At 51.3% G+C, this 21,062-nt stretch overlaps 2 protein-coding genes across 5 annotated transcripts in view; both read right to left on the bottom strand.

The window, feature by feature from the left end:
• Positions 1-8,835, bottom strand: part of Myo7a (myosin VIIA) — a 73,019-nt gene extending 64,184 nt beyond the window's left edge. For 3 of the 4 annotated variants that reach the window (XM_090348467.1, XM_090348470.1, XM_090348468.1), the window contains exon 1: positions 8,751-8,835. In XM_090348467.1, coding sequence (XP_090204593.1) covers positions 8,751-8,768 — 18 coding nt within the window. In that variant the 5' untranslated portion in view covers positions 8,769-8,835. Of the gene's footprint in view, positions 1-8,438; positions 8,518-8,750 lie in introns of those variants that run through there. The other variant, XM_090348469.1, reaches the window with a different exon arrangement.
• A 7,069-nt stretch (positions 8,836-15,904) lies between these two features.
• The window catches only part of Capn5 (calpain 5), a 50,585-nt gene continuing 45,427 nt past the window's right edge, over positions 15,905-21,062 (bottom strand). Inside the window, exons 10-13 of the mRNA XM_090348466.1 lie at positions 20,325-20,521; positions 18,961-19,076; positions 17,325-17,461; positions 15,905-16,117 (exon numbers count right to left, since the gene is read on the bottom strand). Of these exons, the coding sequence (XP_090204592.1) occupies positions 15,935-16,117; positions 17,325-17,461; positions 18,961-19,076; positions 20,325-20,521 (633 nt within the window). The 3' untranslated portion in view covers positions 15,905-15,934. The remainder of the gene's footprint in view (positions 16,118-17,324; positions 17,462-18,960; positions 19,077-20,324; positions 20,522-21,062) is intronic.

Below are 21,062 nucleotides of genomic sequence, written 5' to 3'. Positions count from 1 at the left end.
TTGAAAGCCTGATTCAGGCTGCGCACTAGTGCCCATTTGCCAGACTGCTGGGCATGGCCCTGGCTGGGGTCGGTGGGGTTCCTGGGGGACTCCATGGCCAGAGGCTCTGGTGCCTGGCAGCCCGTGGGCTCCCTAATTCACCTAATCCTGTGCGTGCCGGGCTGGGGAACCCTAAACCCAGCCATCTGCCACGGGGGAGGGTGGCGACAGCGGCTTAGGTGACGCCCCACAGGGCGGCAGGCAGGGAGGGGACAAGGCAGACGGCCACACCCTTCCCAACCAACAGCCAGAGCCCTGCCTGGGGTGTCAGGACAGGTGGCCCTTGGAACTCCTGGAGGGACTGCAGATTTGAAGGAAAGCAAATTCACACACACACACACACACACCCCAGAATAAATCCCAAGGATTTTAGTATTAAAGACACAGTGCATCTGTGTGGCCACCTCAGAGAAAACAACAGTAGATAAACAGTTCCTGGGGTCGGGGTCAGGGGTCAACTTTAGAGCCTGGCCCCAGGAAGAGCCCCTGAGGTCTGGTGGGGGAGGGGCCCGAGTTCCCCAGGACATAAGAGCTCTGGTCATGGCTCCCAGCTCATCCTCACTAGCCAAGTCGGGCTCTGTGGCCTGGTGTGTCTACACAGGTCCTGGCACAAGTCCAGACTGGATTGTGAGCCAGAGACCATGGTCCCATGGGAGAAGGGGGGGTGCTCCCACCATGGGAGAGGGGGGGGTGCTCCCACCCACTCTCTGCTACTTTTCTGCCTTCCCCCATTTTCTTTCTTTCCTCTCTTCAAGAATTCCTGAGTCCCCTTCTGGCACTCTGTGTGGTCTATAGATGCCCAACTGGGGTGCAGGAAAGGGGGCAGCAATGTCCCCATACAGATCAGGGCTTCCTTGACCCAAATTTAGGGGCCCGGGGCAAAGCAATTCCCACCCCTACCCTGTGTTCCCTCGAGGACCCGGCTCTCGGAAGAGATCCTTTACCCAGCAAGCCTAGCGTACCCACCCCAGCCCACCTACTCTTGTGGGTCCGCTGCAGCACAAGGAAGAACAGGAGGAGGACCCGAGGGCATCCTTCTGAGCGGCCATGAAAGCAGCCTCTGCTGGGCACTGGTTGGGGAGGCTGGGACCTAAGCACCCAAGTCACTGCAAATGAGACACATTCTTCAGCTCACATCCTGGGAGGCTAGATAGACCCAGATAGATGGACAGACGGACTGGATAAGGGACAGGCAGACACGTGGTGTGGCCATGGACTCTGGAACCACAGGCTTAGGTTTAATCCTGGGTCTGCCACTCACAAGCTGAACTCCCCGGGGGGGAGTCCCACCTCCTCCATGGCCTTTGTTTCCTTATCTGTGGGTGATAGGGTGATAGCTTTGCCTACGATGCTCATGGGGTCAGCAGGTTAAGATGTGTAACACTAGCTGGGCCCGGGGCCCACGTCTGTAATCCTAGCTACTCAGAAGGCTAAGATCTGAGGATCACGGTTCAAAGCCAGACCAGGCAGGAAAGTCTGTGAGAGACTCATCTCCAGTTGACCACCAAAAAACTGGAAGTAGCACTGAGGCTCAAATGATAAAGCACAAGCCTTGAGCAGAAAGAGGCTCAGGGACAGTGCCCAGGCCCCAAGTTTAAGCCCTACAAGCAACCGGAAAAAAATAAAAAAGGATGTGTAACACTTACTGAAGAGTATCATATACCATGGGTCCCTTGGTCATGATTAACTGAGGGTAAGAGTGACAGCTCACTATCATAAGCTTTCAGCATACATGGGGAAGAGGCAATCATGGAGAGAAGGAAGAACGTATTAAACGGTCTGGTGTCCAAGACACCCCCTTGGGGAGACCCTTCAGGGTGCCAAGAGCTGGTCCTGCCATGCCTGTTTCCCCAGAGGCAGTAGGAAGAAAGGTGACTTGCTCTACATCAGGAATCCTTGCTATGATTATCAGCTGAATTCTCTTCAGAAAGTACGCAGGCGGAAGATATGCTTAAATTGGAGGGTGTGGGGGTGTCATGGTGCCTCACACCTGCAATCTGAGCTACTTGGGAGAGTGAGATTAGGAACTTTATAGTTTCAGCCATATAGAACAGTTCATAAGACCTAGTTACTAAAACACAACCATCAATCAAACAAAAAGGTCTGGGAATATAGCCTAGTGGTAGAGTGCTCACCTAGCATGCATGAAGCCCTGGGTTTAATTCCTCAGTACCACATGCACAGAAAAGCCAAAGTGGCACTTTGGTTCAAGTGGTAGAGCACTAGAGAAAACTCAAAAACAGTGCCCAGTCCAGAGTTTAAGCCCCAGGACTGGCAAAAAAAAAAAAGAATTCTTTTTGGAGGGGTGGGGGTGGGGGAGGAAACATGAGAGGGGGCAGCAATGTCCAACAAGGAATGCACTCACTACTTACACATGCAACTGCAATCCCTCTGTACATCACCTGACAATAAAGTTGGTTTTGTTTTTTGTTTTTTTTAAGTCGGGCTTGGTGGTGACATAGAAGAATCATAGTTCAGGCTAGCTCTGGCAAAAAAACAAGACCCTATCTTAAAAGCAAACAGAGCATTCAGTTGACACCGCGTTGGAAATGAACTATGCAAGTATGTGGGAAGGAATGGGAGGGAGAAACGAGGAAAGCAAAGCAACGGGTGACATTGTCCAAGAAGAAGTGTACTTATGAAACAGTAACTCCTTTGCACAACACCTTAATAAGAACAATGAAAAAGGAAACACAGGAAAAGGTGTTGGAGGCATGGCTCAAGTAGTAAAATATCTGCCTATCAAGTAGATGCCCTGAGTCTGAACCCCAATACTGCAAATTAATCAATTAAAGGAGAAAAAATGAGGACATTCCCAAATAAATACCAAAGAGTTTGTCACTAGTTGGCTGCTTTATGAGAAATGGTAGAAATTAAAGAACGCTGAAGGAAAGAACAATCTGACTCGAAACCAGCAAAAGACTTGCACAAAAAGATAAATGGGACCAGGAGTGTGGCCTAGCGGTAGAGTGCTTGCCTAGCATGCATGAAGACTCAGGTTTGATTCCTCAGTACCACATACATAGAAAAAAGCTGCAAATCGTGCTGAGGCTCAAGTGCTCTAGCTTTGAGAAAGCGCAAGGACAGTGCCCATGCCCTGAGTTCAAATCGCAGGACTGGTTAAAAAAAAAAAAAGATAAATGGGAAAAGAGACACATAAAAATACCTTTAACATGACTAATCCTAAAGGAAATGTAAGTCAAAATTATGATGAAATGCCACTTTATTCTTGTGATAATGGCTAGTGTATGTGTGTATGTATATGTGTGTGCTTGACTCACACCTGTAATTCTACTCAGAGACTGATTTCTGGAAGACTGTTATTCAGAGCCAGCCAAAACCATGCTAGTTGTGTAGCTCAAGTGGTAGAGTATTAACCATGATTGAACAAGCAAGTCAAGCCAGTGTGAAGCCTTGGAATTCAAACCCCAGTACCAGTAAAAAGCAAAAACAGAAAATAAGTTAGGAATGGAGTCCATGTGCCCTGTTTCTAGGAATGAAATAGCATAACTACTGTGGGAAAAGTAGGGCAACTCTTCAAAACAAAAACAGAAGACAGTTACTGCCCAATTCTGAGCATGCATAGACCAGAAAGAATGTAAAGCAGGGCCTACATTTACAGCACTGTTCACAAAAGCTAAAACACAAAGTATTCATTAATGGATGACTAAAGAAAATGTATATACAACATTCCATGGAATAGTATTCAACCTTCATAAGGAAGTAAATTCTGTCAGATGCTAGCACAGGGAGGAATCTTGGGGTTGCTGGAAATCACCACAAAAACACAAATGCTGGGGCTGGGAATGTGGCTTACGGGTAGAGTGCTTGCCTAGCATGCATGAAGCCCTGGTTTCAATTCCTCAGTACCACAAAAAAAAAGCTAGAAGTGATGCTGTGGCTCAAGTGGTAGAGTTCTAGCCTTGAACAAAAGAAGCTCAGGGACAGTGCGCAGGCCTGAGTTCAAGCCCCAGGACAAAGAAAGAAAGAAAGAAAGAAAGAAAGAAAGAAAGAAAGAAAGAAAGAAAGAAAGAAAGAAAGAAAGAAGAAAGAAAGAAAGAAAGAAAGAAAGAAAGAAAGAAGGGAAGGAAGGAAGGAAGGAAGGAAGGAAGGAAGGAAAGAAAAAAAGAAAGAAAAGGAAGGAAAGGAAGGAAAGGAAGGAAGAAAAAAATCACAAATCCTGTACAATTCATGTGACTACCCACTGTATCACATTGTAAGTGACAAATAACAAGTAGAAGGGATAGGGACCAGGGAGGAAAAAAGACTTCATGAAATATACTGGCATGGATGTGCTTTGTGGAGATGGTTTTACCTATGAATGAATGCATTCAATATCACTCAACTGTGCCCTAAAAATGTTTAAGGGCAGGACCCTCAGATCAATCTCTAGTACCACCAAAAGAAAAAATAATGGAGACTGTAAAATAGAAATAAAATTTACTATTTTAAAAAATGTGTGGGGGAGGAGTTGGGGGAAGATAGGAAGGCATTAAATAGTAACTCAGAAGGTAACTGATAAAGGTAATGGTATACAGAGATAAAAGTTGGTTATTAGCCAGGTCTGCTGTCAGACACCTGTAATCCCAGCACTCAAGAGGCAGAGGCAGGAAGATGGAGAATTTGAGGCCAGCCCAGACTGAAAAATAAGACTGTCTCGGAAATAACAATTGTAAGCCAGCGATGGCTTACACCTGTAATCCTAGCTACTCAGGAGGCTGAGATCTAAGGATCAAGGTTCAAGGCCAGCCTAAGCACAAAAGGACCTGAGGCTCTTATCTCCAATTATTAACCTCTAGAAAACGGGAAGTGGGGCTTGGCTTAAGGGTAGGATGGTAGCTGAAGAGATCAGGGACAATGCCCAGACTCAGGATAGGGTGGTAGCCTTCAGCTGAAGAGCTCAGGGGCAGTGTCCAGATCAAGTTCAAGTCCTATGACCCACAAAAATAAAAGCACTTGCCTAGCATGCATGAAGCCCTGGTTTGATTCCTTGGTATCACTTACATAGAAAAAGCTGGAAGTGGTGCTGTGGTTCAAGTGTTAGAGCTCTAGCCTTGAGAAAGCCCAAGGACAGTGCTCAGGCCCTGAGTTCAAGCCCCAGTACTGGCAAAACAAAACAACAAAAACCTCAATTGTTCAAGATGCAAATGACTCATGCCTGTAATTCTAGCTATGCAGGAAACGGTCCTCTGAGGATCGTGGTTCAAAGCTAGGTAAGTCCATGAGGCTCTTATCTCCAATAAATCACAGAAAAAAGCAGAAGAAGTGCTGTGGCTCAAGTGGTAGAGTGCTAGCCTTGAGCAAAAGGAGCCCAGAGACAGCACCCAGGCCCAGGATTCCAGACTTGGGTCAGGCAAAACAGCATTTGCTGTTGTTACAACAATAAATAGCCAATATTATTATACTTTTGGTTTGTCAGTCTTTTCTTTCTATATGACTTAAAGGACAAAGGCATAAAATAGTGACAAGTGTATATTCACACATAACGTATATAAGATATAATAATGGTTTACACAGAAGCATATTTTCATATACTACTGAACCTAATTTAGTTTTAAACTATACTATGAATTTAAATTATTAATTGTAAATTTAAGAATAATCATAAAGGAAATAAAATTAGATGTAACATTTTAATTCAAAAGCTTAAATTTTATAAAAATAGAATTTAAAAGTAAAATTTCAATTTAAAATTTTTAATTAATTTTTTCTAATGTATAAAGGAGCCAGGCACTGGTCAGTTCATGCCTATAACCCTAACTATTCAGGAGGCTGAGATCTGATCATCCCAGTTTGAGGGCAGCTTGGGTAGGAAATCTGTGGGACTTATCCCTAATTAACCACCAAAACGCACACACAGGTGGAGCTTGGCAGAATGGATAACACATAATCCAATCCTGTGCTGGCTACAAAATGATCCTCTTTCAATTCAAACTCATGATAGAGTCAACATAGAAGGACTTGATGCAGGTAGTTTTCTCTGAATGCAGTGACTGGAAAGAGTGCTGGAGTATCTATGCTAGTATCAGACTGAGCAAACTTGAAGTCAAAAGTTGTTACAAGACACAAAGAATAGCATTATCTTTTACTTAAAAGTGTCAGTTCAATGGCTAACAACCCACACAGTTTATCTTCAAACTCCCTCCACTGAAAATCTGGGCCAAGTACAAACAGTTCCTATCCCAGCCCACTGACCAGACCCCTTGAGGGCCACTGGGAAATAGGTCACATGTGCCACCTTGCTTCCATCCTGCAAGCCACCCCAACCCCACCTGCTCAGCCTTCCGGGATTCCGCCTTGACTTGGCCCCCAGAGGGCTCCCCCCATTCCTGAACTCCCTCCCACCCTCCTCTGCACCCCAGGGTTGTCCCAATTTTATCCCCTGGTTTCTACAAGTCCCCTTTGGTTTGGAAACTCCTCATGGCAGGGAGTAGGCACTTTGTCTCCACATCCTATGTGACCGGCTGGGTCTGGAGCCAGACTCAGTGAGGCTTTCTAGATAGTGACTGCCAACATGGCAGGGGAGGTGGCCACCCCTAAGCTTACTCCTGAGGCCATAAACCCCATGGCCTAGACTGCCAGAGTCCCAAGGAAAGAGTTTCTGTCCTACAAATGCCACCTGACATCTCCTCTAAGCCCTGTGGCATCCCTTCCCCAGGCCTCCTCTTCCTGACTGTTGCGCCCTGCTTATCAGGACTCCTATTGTGTCTTGACCCTCCCAGCTTACATTTCCATTACCTATCTGAGCCTCAGCAACTCCCTCCCCCTCAAATATGGGCTCAGCTATCCCTTTCCCAAAGCCCGCTACAAAATGAGGAGTAGGGTACCTGGCAGGTGGGAAGATTGCCACCCATGGGGACGGGTCACCTGAATCAGCTAGGCCCCTCACCAAGCAAGAGGCTTTCTCCAGTGTGACCAAGCCTAGGTTCTCAGTCTGTCTGCGAAGGTATCTCCTAGCCCGGAAGGTACAGCACCAGCTGCAATCCCAGCCGCTGATCTGTTGGGCCCCTGCCAAGCTCGGGCTACGCATTTGATACACATTGCCATTTCATTTTTCAATGTCCTTCAAGGCAGATGCTGTTATCGGTTCTACAGATACAGAAAAACGGATGCAGTAAACCCTGGAGGAAGCCAGGGTTCAAGCCTGTCCCCAGATTCCACCCCACCCCCTGCCAGGAAGGCATGGGGGTGGAAGAAGACAAGGCATGGATCCTAAAGGAGTAGCAGCCAAGGAGAGGGGGTGGCCACAGGCAGGGGAGGGAGGAAGTGACAGAATGAGGGCACAAGGAGCCCAGGGAGGCAGATGAGGAAGGCCACAGTCTTGGCATCTAAGCCTCAAACAGCAGTGCTAGAGGAGGGGGAGGGAGTGTGTGCTCGTGCACATGCCAAGGATTGAACTCAGGGCCTCACTGTCTCCATTCACCTTTCCACTTGAGCCTCATCTCCTGTTCTGGCCAGAAGTTAGTTGGAGGTAAGAGTCTCAGACTTTTCTGCCTCCGATCTCAGCCTCCTGAGTAGCTGGGATTCTAGGTGTGAGCTACTGGTGCTTCACTGAAGAGCAGCTGCTCAGGGAAAGACCAAGTCAAATGTCCCAGGTCCTCCCACCCATCATGCCCAGGTGGGGCTGAAACCCTGGCCTGAATGTTTTGAGACCAAGCCAGGGGCAGAAAGGCTTCTCTTATTTGAATGGACAGAGCCAGCGCCAGCATTCAGACATTTCCCTGAGAGTGTGTTGGGCCTGCTTTCAGATGTGACAGGAGGGGAGGGGGACATGACATAGCTAGAGGCCAGCTTGGGGGCTTTGGAGATTGTAGGGGGGCTGTACCTGTCCCCACATACCTAGACCCCAGCACACAGCAACCCTTCAGTGAAGGTGACTCTCTTATAGTCCCTGCTGCCTCTAAGTGGAATCTTGGGCCCAGGGCTCGAGCCGTGTCTCATCCCAGACTGGAGTCCTGAGCCTGCTGCATCCTCACTCTCCTATACATACACACACACCCCAACAGGTCTCATGCACCTCCCTCCCCCATTGGCCTCTGGTGCCCCAAGATGACAGGATGCTGCTAGCTGAGCCCCCATGGCAACTAGCCCCACAAATCTCAGGGCCTGGTGCCAGCCTTGCCGGGCTCAGGGCCCACATTCCCGGCCCCTGCTCTAGAGACCACAAGCTCATTACAGTCTCAGGCTGGTCACGGGGAAAGACTGAGAGTCAGAGACCCCCCCACCCCAAGGGGGTGTGTGGGGTGGTAAGCAGAAGGACTTAACTGAGGGCTAGCCACCTCTGCATCTTCCCACCACAAAACCTCAGGAGCTCCAGTTGAACACACACACACACACACACACGCACGCGCGCGCACACACACACACACAGAGTCAGGCTCGGGGTCCTTCTTAAGTACCTTTCTAACTCCTTCCCCGAGGACCTGTCCACATTTGTGCCTTTGCATATGTGGTTCCACTGCTGGGAAACCAAGTGATTGATTTCACCCACAAAGTGGGGGGGGGCTCAATGAGAGAACTGTGGGCACAGGGGTGCCTGCTGGGTCTATAAGAGGCAGAACAACCCCCCACCCCCCCCCAGCAGACTTTAAAGCCTAAGTAGGCATTTTTCAAGGGAAAGGAGTATAGAAGGTGTCCCACTTAGATGAAGGGGACAGAGAAGCGCCAACTTGGCGCATGTCAAGATGGGGTCTGCGGTGGGGAGTGCTCACCTGCTGAACAATGACCATGGTTCTGCGTCTGCGTCACGGAGCCCTCCTGCCCGGCAGGCCACGCCCAGTTCTCTGGGGAGAGACCACGTCAGGTTCTGAGAAGCCAGCCCTGGTAGCTTGGAGCCTTGCAGGGTCATCTGGGCTCCTCCTTTGCAGAAACCCTTCCTGGCCTCTGGCCCTCTGGCCTCAGTCCAACCTGTGTGACCCGAGCCTCAGCCACTGTCACCAACTCCATTGCCCAGAGCAGCTGAGCCACTGTCACCATCCAAAGTCCCTGAGCCTCCTAAGAAGTAGCAAGTGTGACCCCCCACCCATTTGAAAAAGGAACCCGGATCAGCAGTGGCACGCATTCAGACACTGCAGAAATGTGGGGAGGGGAGGGTAAAACTGGGAGGGAAGGAGTAACACTGTCCCAAAAGAAATGTGCTCAGTTCCTAATTTACATAACGGTAACCCCTCTGTAATCACCTTTATAATTAAAAAGAAAGTGCTTAAAAGAAGGACTAAGACTTTCTCAAGATCACACAGCAGGGCAGGGAACATCCAGGACTAGGACTCTGGGGAGTGTGGTAACAGCAGCCCCCCTCAGTCTAGCTCCTAAGATCAGTGCAACCTGGTCCTAATGATCACTCAAATCTTTCCCACCAATGGCTATGTCTGGCACAGTCCACCCTTGCCCCTCCACATGGAATTTCGTACAGCAAAATCTTGCCAATGTTTTCTGGGGGGGGGTGTCTCCATAGCGACCACCCCACGCTGCCAAGAGCCTCTCTGTGTTGCCCCTTCTCCCAGCCCTAACTATGCCTTATGCCCTCTCCCTTAAAGGCAGAGAGTTGAGCCAGAGCAATAGAGTCCCCAACCTTGTCCAGCTCAGGCGTAGGTCCACAAATGGACTCAGGAAAGACTGGGGATTCCGTATGGCTGTCCTAGCAGTCCCAGCCACTTGGGCCCTGGTGTAAGCTCTCTTCTGCCCCAGCTTCCAATCTTCCACTCCCACCCCCCAGGACAAACATAAATTTCTCAGGACAGACATCAATTTTTCACAAGGGCCCATTCAGAGATCTGGGACATTGGATCCTCTGCCTATGGCTTTGCCTGTCACCTGAGCCCTGACCCCTGGGCTCAGGGTCTTAGCAGACACACACAGTCCAGAGCCCTGGGCAGGCCCAGGTGAATTCAGCCAGAGCCAGTGGTCCTAGAGGCTAAAGAGAACACCTGGGCTACCATGCTAACAGTCCAAGGCAGCATGTTCCAGAGAGCTGGAAACATGTTTCCACAAAACGAGGGCTTTGGACAGTGGCAAAGGTGGAGAAAGTAAGGCGCACACATTAGGAAAGACTATGAGGCATACATATGAGATCTCAAAGTAAGAACCACACCATGCTCACGGCTATTTTCCAGACCCATACCTGATTTGCCCTTGTTCCTGGTTAGGGCGGGGGCCACTCTATGTTCCCACAAGAGCAGAGATGGGAGATTTGAGACAGAGAGAGAGGGACTTACTTAACTCTAAGAGACAGCAGGACCTTCCCTCTGCCACCCCCAGCATGCCTATCACTCCAGCTCAAACAATTCCATGAACCCCCATGCCCTTGGGCTCTTCCTTTCTCCAAGGTATAAGCCTCCATCCTTCAGGCGCAGGTCATTCCTCACTGGCTGTGGTGGCAGAGTCCTTCCCCGCCTCAAGATGCAGGGCAGCTGAGGCCCAGAAGGAAGTGGCTGTGAGGCCACACTCTTGAGGGGAGGCCCAAGCCTACACCGTCTCCAGAAATCCCGACACCTGGGACAGGGGTGACCCACCCTACCTGAGTCCCAGATGCACACGTGCGAGCCACTCTCAGGCCTGGGCAGCCGCCACCTGCATGAAGGACTCGAGAAGCTGGGGTCCCAAGTCCAACCCAGCAAGCAGCCCAGTTGTCCCTCCTGTGTCTGGCTCTGGGTCTTTCCGCTTCTTGCTGTCTTTCTTGCTCTCTCCCTGGATCCTTCTCTGCCCAGGGCAGCTGTCCAGGCAGCACTGCCACCCTCCCCTGACTCTCCAGAGCTTGCTTCCAGGAGGCGGAGCCTGAGAGGGCCTCCAAGGTCTGAGTGTGGTGACATCAGCGTGGGGGGCGGGCTGGGGCTAATGTCCAGAGGCTGCCCTGGGCTCTTTGTGAAGTCCTGGCCAGCTAGTGGCAAGGCAGAGCACTGGTGTCTCTGGCAATGCTGTGAGATTTAGAACCAGGCCACCCCTTCCTATCAGGCGGTCTGGGCCCCAAAAGATGTGGAAAATAAAACACTGATTGGTTTCAGGTGCCTCATCATTCACTGTACCACGACCTTAGCACCTAGCCAGGTGTGGTCACTGCTTGCTGACATCTCCTCCCCTTTCCTCCCAGCCCCCATCCTACTGGCTGAGGCCCCGGAGGGCTTGGTCAGGCAGGTATAGCAGCAAGTAGCTCAATGAGCAAGCCCCACAGTCTCGTACATTCTGGTACTTGCAGCCCTCAACCCAAACCATCTGTGCCCTGACTGACCCCTTGACAAGAGTTCAACAAGATGAATCTTCCTCAAGCCCCTCTACTCACAGCTGCCCCCACAACTTTTGTGGGGTGGGCAACCTGTATTGACTTATAGTTCTCCAGAGATTCTGGCAACCCAGAGAACCCCACATGGAGCAGAGACACCCCCGAAGTGAAGCCAGGTGTGACTCCAAAAGTTGGGGGAGGGGGGACACACAAGGAGCACACAAACAAGAAGCACAATCTTTGTTATTAATGTTAAGATGCACCTGGAAGGCCCCTTCCTGAGACCTGAACTTTCCTCTTGCCTAGCCTGGGCCACTACCACCAGCCCCAATACTATTGGGGTAATGCTAAGTGTATTCCTCAGTTTTGGGTCTTCAGGGAAGGAAAAGGGAGGGGAGAGGGAGGCACACACACACGAGAGAGACAGAATGTACAGGTAATGGAATAGTGGATAGAGGGGAAGAAGCAAGACTAGAAGTCAGAGTCAGGGGCTTGAAGAAGACTTGAGTGAGAAGAGAGCAAGAATGTCCGGGTTGGATAGTGACTCAGATTCCTTTGGGTGGGGGGGCGGTGCAGTGGGGAATTACTACTAGCACAATAGCGCCATCTGCTGGTCATAGGTTCCACAGTCAGCCTCTCACAGGCAACAGGGCTGAGCCAGCTTAGTGCAGGACCATGCAGGAGGCTTCTGCTGAGCTCAGGATGCCTCAGGGATCCTGATAGTTGTGCTACCCGCCCCCCCTGTATTTACACCTGGGGTTGATACTTAGCACCCAGAACTACTCAAACCACCTCCGTCCAAGCCTTCTAGGTAGGCAGTGCAGTGGCCTGGGCTCACGGATGGGAAAAATGAGACCCTGATTGGAGCACAAGGCCCTGAGGCACAAGGGGCCTGAGAATGCCAGCCAAGATAGGACCCAGGTGCAGACTGTTGGGGCAAAGGGTGTGTGTTTGGAAGGTTAAGAGGAGGGTTGTTTTCAGAACCTGTGATAACTACTGTATTTACTTGATTACACACCCCCCCTCCGGTCATAACACATTTAACTCTGGTCCAGAAGCTATCTCATCCTCATATTCCTCAGAATTCTAGCTATCCATCTCACTCTGTTTTGTTTTGGGACAGCAGAACATCTGAGACTGAATGCTTTATGACAAAAAGACATTTTGGCTCACCATTTCAAGAGCTGAAAAGTATGAGTTCTGGCAGCCACTCTCTCCTCATTCCACCAGACCCCTACCCCAAGACCCCTTTTCCATGCTGCTCCACTGAGAACCAAGCCTCCAGCCCAACACCCAAACCAGAGCAGAATCAGCCTAGATTCATCATATCCTATCCCCCAGCCCCCACATCCATTCCATCAGAGTTTTGTCCAATTGTACCTCCAAAATCTATTTATACCTTGTTTCTCCCACAACTTCGGCTTCCTGGAGCTTGCTGGCATCTTCCCAACAGCTCTGCCTGCTCCCTCTGCACCTCACCTGGGGTCCAGCAAGATCACTGTCTCTGTCCATAGCCCTTCACGCGCTGCCTCCACCTCACTGCAGCAAGGTGTAGGCCTTTGGTCATAACCAAGCCAGCAGAAAGATCCCATGAAACCCACTGCAAGGCGTTTGTCAGGAACAAAAGCCACGCTGTTGTCTTCCCCAGCAGTTGGTAGAATATTCCAGAACAGGAATTGCATTTCTATACCCCTAGACTGAGGGGAGCAGAGTTCAGCCAAGCCTCAAGCACAAATTTGAGGCTTATAGGAAGAAGTGGGGATGTGACTCCAGGGAAGGAAAGACTGGCTGGGGGCGTGGTTCCAGGGAAGGAAAGACTAGCTGGGGGCGTGGCTCCAGGGGAGGAATGAGGGATTGGGGGTGTGGCTCCAGGGAAGGAAAGACTGGCTGGGGGCGTGGCTCCAGGGGAGGAATGAGGGATTGGGGGTGTGGCTCCAGAGAAGGAAAGACTGGCTGGGGGCGTGGCTCCAGGGGAGGAATGAGGGATTGGGGGTGTGCCTCCAGAGAAGGAAAGACTAGCTGGGGGCGTGGCTCCAGGGGAGGAATGAGGGATTGGGGGTGTGGCTCCAGGGAAGGAAAGACTGGCTGGGGGCGTGGCTCCAGGGGAGGAATGAGGGATTGGGGGTGTGGCTCCAGGGAAGGAAAGACTGGCTGGGGGCGTGGCTCCAGGGGAGGAATGAGGGATTGGGGGTGTGGCTCCAGGGAAGGAAAGACTGGCTGGGGGCGTGGCTCCAGGGGAGGAATGAGGGATTGGGGGCGTGGCTCCGGGGAAGGAAAGACTGGCTGGGGCGTGGCTCCAGGGGAGGAATGAGGGATTGGGGGTGTGGCTCCAGAGAAGGAAAGACTGGCTGGGGCGTGGCTCCAGGGGAGGAATGAGGGATTGGGGGTGTGGCTCCAGGGAAGGAAAGACTGGCTGGGGGCGTGGCTCCAGGGGAGGAATGAGGGATTGGGGGTGTGGCTCCAGGGAAGGAAAGACTGCTTTGGGAGTTGGTTCAAGTGGTAGAGTGCCAGCCTTGCAAAGCACAATGCTCTGAGTTTAAACAAAAAGAATGACTGAAGGATGCTACTGGTCACAGCCTGAGCTGTGACTTCCAAGTCTTTTCAGTCCCCCGTGTTCCTTCTCCACAGAGGGACAGACAAACACAGGAAAGTTTTTCCAGATTTGTGGTTACATTTATTCTGAAAACAGGACAGACCTCTTCTTTCCCATTCTGTGGTGACACTAGAGGAGAGTAAGCCCAGGTGGCATGGCTGCAGGGCACACTTATCAGCACATGGAGACTCCCAAGACCTCCTGGGTGCAGAGAGGGAGCAAAGCAACTGTCCCCCTTTGACCCATCCTCTTCTGTATGGTCACCAGAACCTCTTGGGGACAGAGGTCCCTGCACATCCAGGAGCCAGCCTGGCCTACTATGAGGAGAAGGCAAGGCTGCCATACAATGCTGCTGGAAGCAGGAGGCAGTGCAAGGCCCCCAGGTGAAGCCCACACCAGTGTGCCCCCTTGGTTCAGGTCTGTCCCTTTGTTCCAGGGGGTATGGCTGAGCAAAGCTCCACTGGTGAAACTGATCAACCTGGGCTCCCCTCTCCATCTCTGACTCAGAAGTTTGAATGTGTAATAGCCATTGACGATGGTGATTACATGAAGGTGCTGAGGTCCACAGAGAAAGGGGTGTCACCTTCCCTCACTTTCCAAGTGAGGGGCCAACAAACAGGAGTCACCGGCCCCACTTAGCTGAGGGAGAATTCGAGGCACGGAGACTTCAGTGACTTGCTCCTGGTCAGGTGGAGATCGCCCGCCGGAAGCCTGGACTTTCCAGAAGGAATCCTCTGGCCTGTCTTTTTACTTCCTTCCCCTCTTATGCATGGTCAGCGGTGAGCAAGGCCGAGAAGTCAGAATCTAGCACCTCCACCAGGATCCCAAACCCCACTTTGGGTTCCTGAAACAAGTCACCACTCTGCAGCATCTCCCCTGCTCTGTGGCTCTTCTGGAAGTCTAGGTGTAGGACAACCCCAGCACTAACAGCTCCACAGGAGCCTGGCAGCGCCAGCTTGTACATGCCAGGGCCCAGCTGCTCACTCTTCCCCCTCCTCTCAGAAGGCCTCCCCTTACCCACCTCTCTCCTCAGGTGGAGCCAAAATAAAACCAGAGGACCCTCAAAAATTACTTTAAGAAGAAAGAGGACTCAGGTTCCCCCTGGTTAAAACTGAGTCGAAAACACAAAAAGGACCTAAAACAGAGGACTGAAAAGGAATGTTTTGGTCCGGGCAGCAAAGAGAACAGTGAGGCTGGTTAGGGAAATGTTCACAGAGGACCTCTGGGTGGGTGAGGGTCACCCAACAGGTGGCCTGCCTTGGTGGGCCTGGCCTGGCACCCCCCCTTAGGAAAATCTGGGGGTGTACAGCAAAGGAGCAAGAGCCTCTCCCTATATCCCCACAGCCACGACCCACTGACTGGGTGCCATCTTCCCACACCAGGAGGGAGGCGGGTGACTGTTCCCCTCAAGGGCTTTCAGACCAGGAGTGGCCAGGAAGGGAGTAAAGTAGCAATGAGAAGGCGTCTGTTGCTTGGCTGGGCATCTGCCTCTGAGAAGACCTGAGGACAGAGTGGAGGTGAGGCCATGGTGGTGTTCTGCTTCACCTGGACCCTTTAGGCATCTTCTATCCTCCTGGCCAATCTCCCTTGAGTGGCCAAATGGACAGGGAGGACAAGAGAAGGAATTGTCACTTGTATCTTTCCCCAGTCCCAGCCTAAGTGTGAATCCATAGCTGGCCAGGAAAAGCCCTTTCAAGGTGACTCAAAAGGGACTGGGTTGGGTCTGTATCAAGGGGCAGGACTAGGTCATGGGGACAGGGAAATTTGTAAACAAGTGACATCTTCCTGGCACTCCTTGGCAGACAGCAGGGCCTGAAACAATTTTCAACGGGTAGACTCCCGTCGCAGAGGCAATTCTGGGGCGGGGAGGGCTATTTTAAATCTCAGGCAAGAAGATGCCCCAACAAGAAAGGAATGCTCTGAGGCCCTCAGGATACTGGGGCTCAGAGAGGGGCAGAGATTTCCCAAGGTCACACAGCAAGGCAGTGGAAGGGTGGAAAAAACCCTAGTGTCTGGCTTCCAGGCTGAATCCAGGCCTGGGGGGACATGCAGGTGAGAGCCGCTGGCGCTAGGTGGAGGAGCAGGTGTCAGACAGCTGTGAGGGAGGCACTACTGAGGATGTGCACAGCCACGGTGCCTGGCAAGTCGCTGGGCTGCCGACTACTTCCATCTCGGAGGTGGAGAGTGTGGAGGGCCTGGAGGTCATCTGGTTCAGCCTTCAATTGCACCTGGCCCAAAAACTCATCCTTCAGGACCCGATGGTTCCAGATCTGGGAGGAGATAGAGCACATGAGAGGAACCAGCTTCCAGAACACGGGGGCAGGTGATGGTGGTGGCAGCTGGGCCTGGAACTCACTCACTTCCCAGCATACAAATTCAGGCTGTGGAAAGGCGCCCTGATGGGCCTGCACCATGGCAAGACACACCCATTACAGAACTCCTGCTCAGTCAACGCACTCTTGCATCTGTAGAGATCATCTATCATCTGTAGTTTGGTTGCTGATCTTGGATAAACTTAGGCAAAAGACCAACCCCTGCCCCAGTTTCCCATCTTTAATACAAGCTCACCTGCCCCAGGGGCTCTACCAGGCCCAACATCTGGAAGTTTATGGTTTGATCCAGTGGGAACTAGCATTCGGTAGACTTGGAAAATTAACAGTACTCCCCTGGGGTATGGAGTGTTTGTTTACAGATGGTTTCTCCACCAGAGATGCTGCACTGGGGCCCAGGGGAACAAAGAGCTTCCTATGATGAGCTCAGAATCACCAGCCATCTTGGCCTGAGAGGAGAAGGAAGTGGAGCCCAAGGGTGCTTGCTGGTTTTCTGATCCCTCACTCAGGGCTAGAGTTCACAGCCACTCCATGTGCTCCGAGGTCCACTTTTCTTTTTAGTTATTTTAAATTGTTTTTATGTCAATACTAGGGTTTGAACTCAGGACTCTGAGTTCTTGCTTAGCTTCTTTGCTGAAGACTATACCACTTGCAGCTCTATGTCTGGCTTTTCAATTCTTGCTGGTTAATTGGAGATAAGAATCTCAGATTTGTCTTCCCAGGCTGTCTTTGAACCATGGATCCTCAGATCTCAGCCTTCTGAGTAGCTAGAATTATGTGTGAGCACTGGTGCCTAGTAATGATTCTTTTTTGTTGTTGTTGCTGTTGTTTGTTTTTCAATAGTGGGGTTTGAACTTGGGACTATGAGCTCGCTAGAAAAATGAGCTATTGAGAAATGGGATTCCCAGGCAGGGTCTCTGAGGAATCACTCCCAAGGCTTTAGGCAAGATCAGCAGAGATTGCCACTGTCCCCAGACAGGAAACTGACCTTGCTGGGCCTTAGAACCACACCAGCTAATCTAACTCATCTACCTACAGAGAGCACACTGGGAGTCAGGGACACAGGAACAGCCAGACGGTGGCACTGCTGGGTCCATGTTAATACCTTCTGCCCCTTGGAGTGGGGGGTGTCAGGTGCTGAGCTTACCTGAATGGTGATGGGCTGGCTTGGCTTCTTCCGGTAAAAGATGCCTTTCACGTTATACTCAGGTGTTGAGGTCCCTTTCTGCACAGCTGAGCGGACTTTGTCACCCTCACACTTGATGATCACATAAGAATTGGCCCCTAGAGAGAGGGAGGGAGAGCTGGGGTGAGCATGGGGCTGGAATAGGTCGGGAAAGGATAGGTATGTGGGAGGAGACACTTGTCTGGGTTCAGACATTCATTAGCAGGGAATATTGGAACCTGAACTACCCCATTCCCCTCTCTTCCAGAAGCAGACAGATGGTAATCTTTGGCCTACAGGTCTTACCCACTTGTGCCCTCTGTCAGGGCACTACTCCCTTATCCTTTTTCTATTTTTTTGTAGGGGGGCAGTGCTGGGGATCAAACCCAAGGCTTCATATATGCTAGAAGGTGTCATACCATTCAGTCACATCTTCCTTTGCTCCTTTGGGGTACTGGGGTTTGACCTCAGGGTTTTGTACTTGCCAAGCAGGTGCTCTACCACTTGAGCTGTGCCTCTTGCCATTTTTTGCTTCGGTTGTTTTTCTAATAGGATCTTACGCTTTTTTCCCCCTGGGGGCCAACCTGGCCTGTAATTCCCCTATTTATGACACCCACAAAGCTAGAATCAAGGGCATATATCACCATGCCTGGCTTGTTGGTCAAAACGGGGTTTAAGATCTTTCCAATCGTTGGGGCCAGGAGTTTGGCCTAGTGGTAGAGTGCTTGCCTAGCATGTATGAAGACTCAGGTTCGAATCCTTGGTACTACATACATAGTAAAAAGCTGAAGTGGTGCTGTGGCTCAAGGGTAGAGCTCTAGGCTTGAGAAAGCCCAAGGACAATGCCCAGGCTCTGAGTTTAAATCCCAGGACTGGCAACAACAAAACATTTTTTCTTTTTTTTCCCGCCAGTCCTGGGCTTGAACTCAGGGCCTGAGCACTGTCCTTGGACTTTCTCAAGGCTAGAGCTCTACCACTTGAGCCTCAGCACCACTTTCGGCTTTTTTCTATGCATGTGATACTGAGGAATCGAACCCAGGTCTTAGTGCATGCTAGGCAAGCACTCTACCACTAGGCCAACCTCCTGGCCCCCAAAAATCTTTCTAATCACTACCTCCTGAGTGCCTGGAATCACAGGTATGAGCTATCTTAGCTGGCCCTTCCCTAGCTAATTTCATAGTTCAATAACTCAGCCCAAAGGAAGCTCCCTCCCGGAAGCCTTGCCTCAGTCCTCTGAGGCCCGCAGGTCCCAGGCTTTGACTTCCCTACCACACAGAAACTCCCCGTCATCAGCAGGTGCACCATTCCCCCACACACACTTTTTTTTCCCCACCAGTCCTGGGGCTTGAACTCAGGGCCTGTCCTTGAGCTTTCTCAAGGCTAGAGCTCTGCCACTTGAGCCACAGCACCACTTCCAGCTTTTTGTATGTATGTGACACCAAGGAATCGAACCCAGGTCTTTGTCCATGCTAGGCAAGCACTCTACCATTAGGCCAAACTCCCAGCCCCGCACTGTCCCTCTTTACAGGCTAGAAGTTCGATAATTCGACAAGTGCACAGAAGAGGAGGCTGAGACAACCCCCAGGAGGACCAGGGGGCTTTCCCTGAGGGGACTGACCTGTTGAGGAGTCCTTGAGGCCAGCGGCTCCCAGGACATGAACCTGAGTCACTTGCTGGGGGTAACCACACAAGGAGCTCCAGCAGGTTCGAGGGGGCTCATCCAGGCGCAGCTCCCTGGCACAGGGCAGAGTGGCAGCAGAGCAGTGTCAGGAAGACAGAGGTGAGGAAGGTGGTGGGGAGAGAAGCAGTATTTAGTCCTGGGCCAGCCCCCTTGAACAGATCTCACCCTTCCAACCTCTGGGCTCCAGGGCTCCCTGTCTTTTCTCCACCCCTACTCTAGCCTCCCAAGGCCTCCATTAGGAAAAAGCAAGTCCTTGAGCACCTCCTGCAGGCCATCTTTGCAGGTATTTCCTGAGCGAGTTCTAATACAAAGCCTGGGGGAGAGATTAACTATTCATTTTTTTTTTGGAAATGCAGGGATTTAACTCAGGGTTTTTGCTCTACCACTTGAGCCATGCCTCTAGCTATTTTTATTTTGGTTTCTGTTATTTTTCACGTTGGGCCTCAATTTTTGCCTGAGGTGGACTCGAACCTTGATTCCCCCCTACCAAGACCTCCTGAGCAGCTGGGGTCACAGGTGGGAACCATCATACCTGACTTGTTGGATGAAATGGGATCTTGCTAATTTTTTTGCCCAGGCTGGCTTCAAACCCCAATCTCCCAGAGTATTTGGACTTACAGGTGTACAGGACTACAGTTGACAACAGGTAGCTGTAACCTGTCCCTTATTGCAGCTCAGAGAGCATCAGGCTCCGGAGCAGCTGGAAAGCGGCAGATGGGCTGGCAGGAGGCAGGGAACCTGACGCTGCACACCACAGCTGCTTCCTAGGTCTGGGACACGGGCAGCATCCACCTGTCCCGCAGATACCAGGTCTAGGCTCCAGGCTGAGGTGGGGGTAGGGGACAGCAAAGGGTCTGTACCCCAGCAGTGTGGGGGATGTTTAGCGGTCCTCTGGTCCCTAGAGCCAGCTCCCACAGGACAGGGAGAGAGTGGTGACAGGATCTGGAGCCCACAAGCAGGCAGGTGAGGGGCTTGTGTGATCCATGGTATTTTTCTAACCTGGATCCCTATTTGCTTCTGTATAATGCAGTCTAGGACTTGGGGTGCAGGCAGATCCAATGAGGGGAGCAATATATTCCCAGTAGACCTAAACATCCTACACACAGGAGCCACTGCTCTTAGCTAATCTCAAGAAAGACTGGGCAGGCCGGAGATGGAAAGAGGGTGAGCATGGAGGCTAGCCCAGGAACAGGTGCCTAGGTGCCATGCCATGGGCAAACACTGCAAACAGCATGGACGGATGGATTCATATCCCTCCCCCGCCACATGCCCTAGCCCCATGTAGCCCCCTCCCCTCGCACCGGCAGTTAGAGGGCACATCGGTGAAGACTCGGAGCAGGAACTCTCCCGTGTGGCCAGGCTCGAAGGTGGTGGGGATAATGACGTAGCGGCCCTCGGGCTGCTCGGTGCGCAGGAAGACGCTGCGGGAGTTGATATAGATGGAGCTGGCGGCCTTGTGTTGCAGACTGTGCATGCGGTACTGGCGGTTCTCCTCCACCTGTGGGGAGACGGGAGGAACTGGGTCACTCCAAAGCCCTCCCCACAGCTCCCCTGCACACCTACATTCTCCTTGCCACCAAAAGGTAGTCCCTCCATTCAGGGTTTCAGTCACCTACAGTTAGCTATACTCTGAAAACATTAAATGAAAAGTTCCACGGGCTGGAGGTGTGGCTCAGGTGGTAGAGGACTAGGTGAGACGTAAGCTGAACAAGCAGGAGGCCCTGAGTTTAAACACAGTGTGGGGGGGAAAAGACAAGAAAAAACAAGTCATAAATTCTCAGTCTTGGACTGGCTCTGAATACTGTGATGAAATCTTTGCCCATCATGATCTTCCTGATTCATAGCACTGGACATAATGCCATAGCCACCCCTGCACAGCAGGCTTGAGCCAGCACTGCTGATTTGGCATGATTGAAACCATCCACGTGGTTTCAAGTCCTTGAGATCTGACATGTACACGGGGTCCCACTATGCAGTAGGTGTCTCATGGGGAAGGCCTCAGTTTCCAGGTCAAGGGGTGTGGCTGGTGAGAGACTGCC

The sequence above is a fragment of the Megascapheus bottae genome, chromosome 16, assembly GCF_031878675.1.
Source record: "Megascapheus bottae isolate mThoBot1 chromosome 16, mThoBot2.hap1, whole genome shotgun sequence".
In the NCBI taxonomy this organism is placed as follows: Eukaryota; Metazoa; Chordata; class Mammalia; order Rodentia; family Geomyidae; genus Megascapheus; species Megascapheus bottae.
This window is presented reverse-complemented; position numbering and strand designations above follow the sequence as displayed.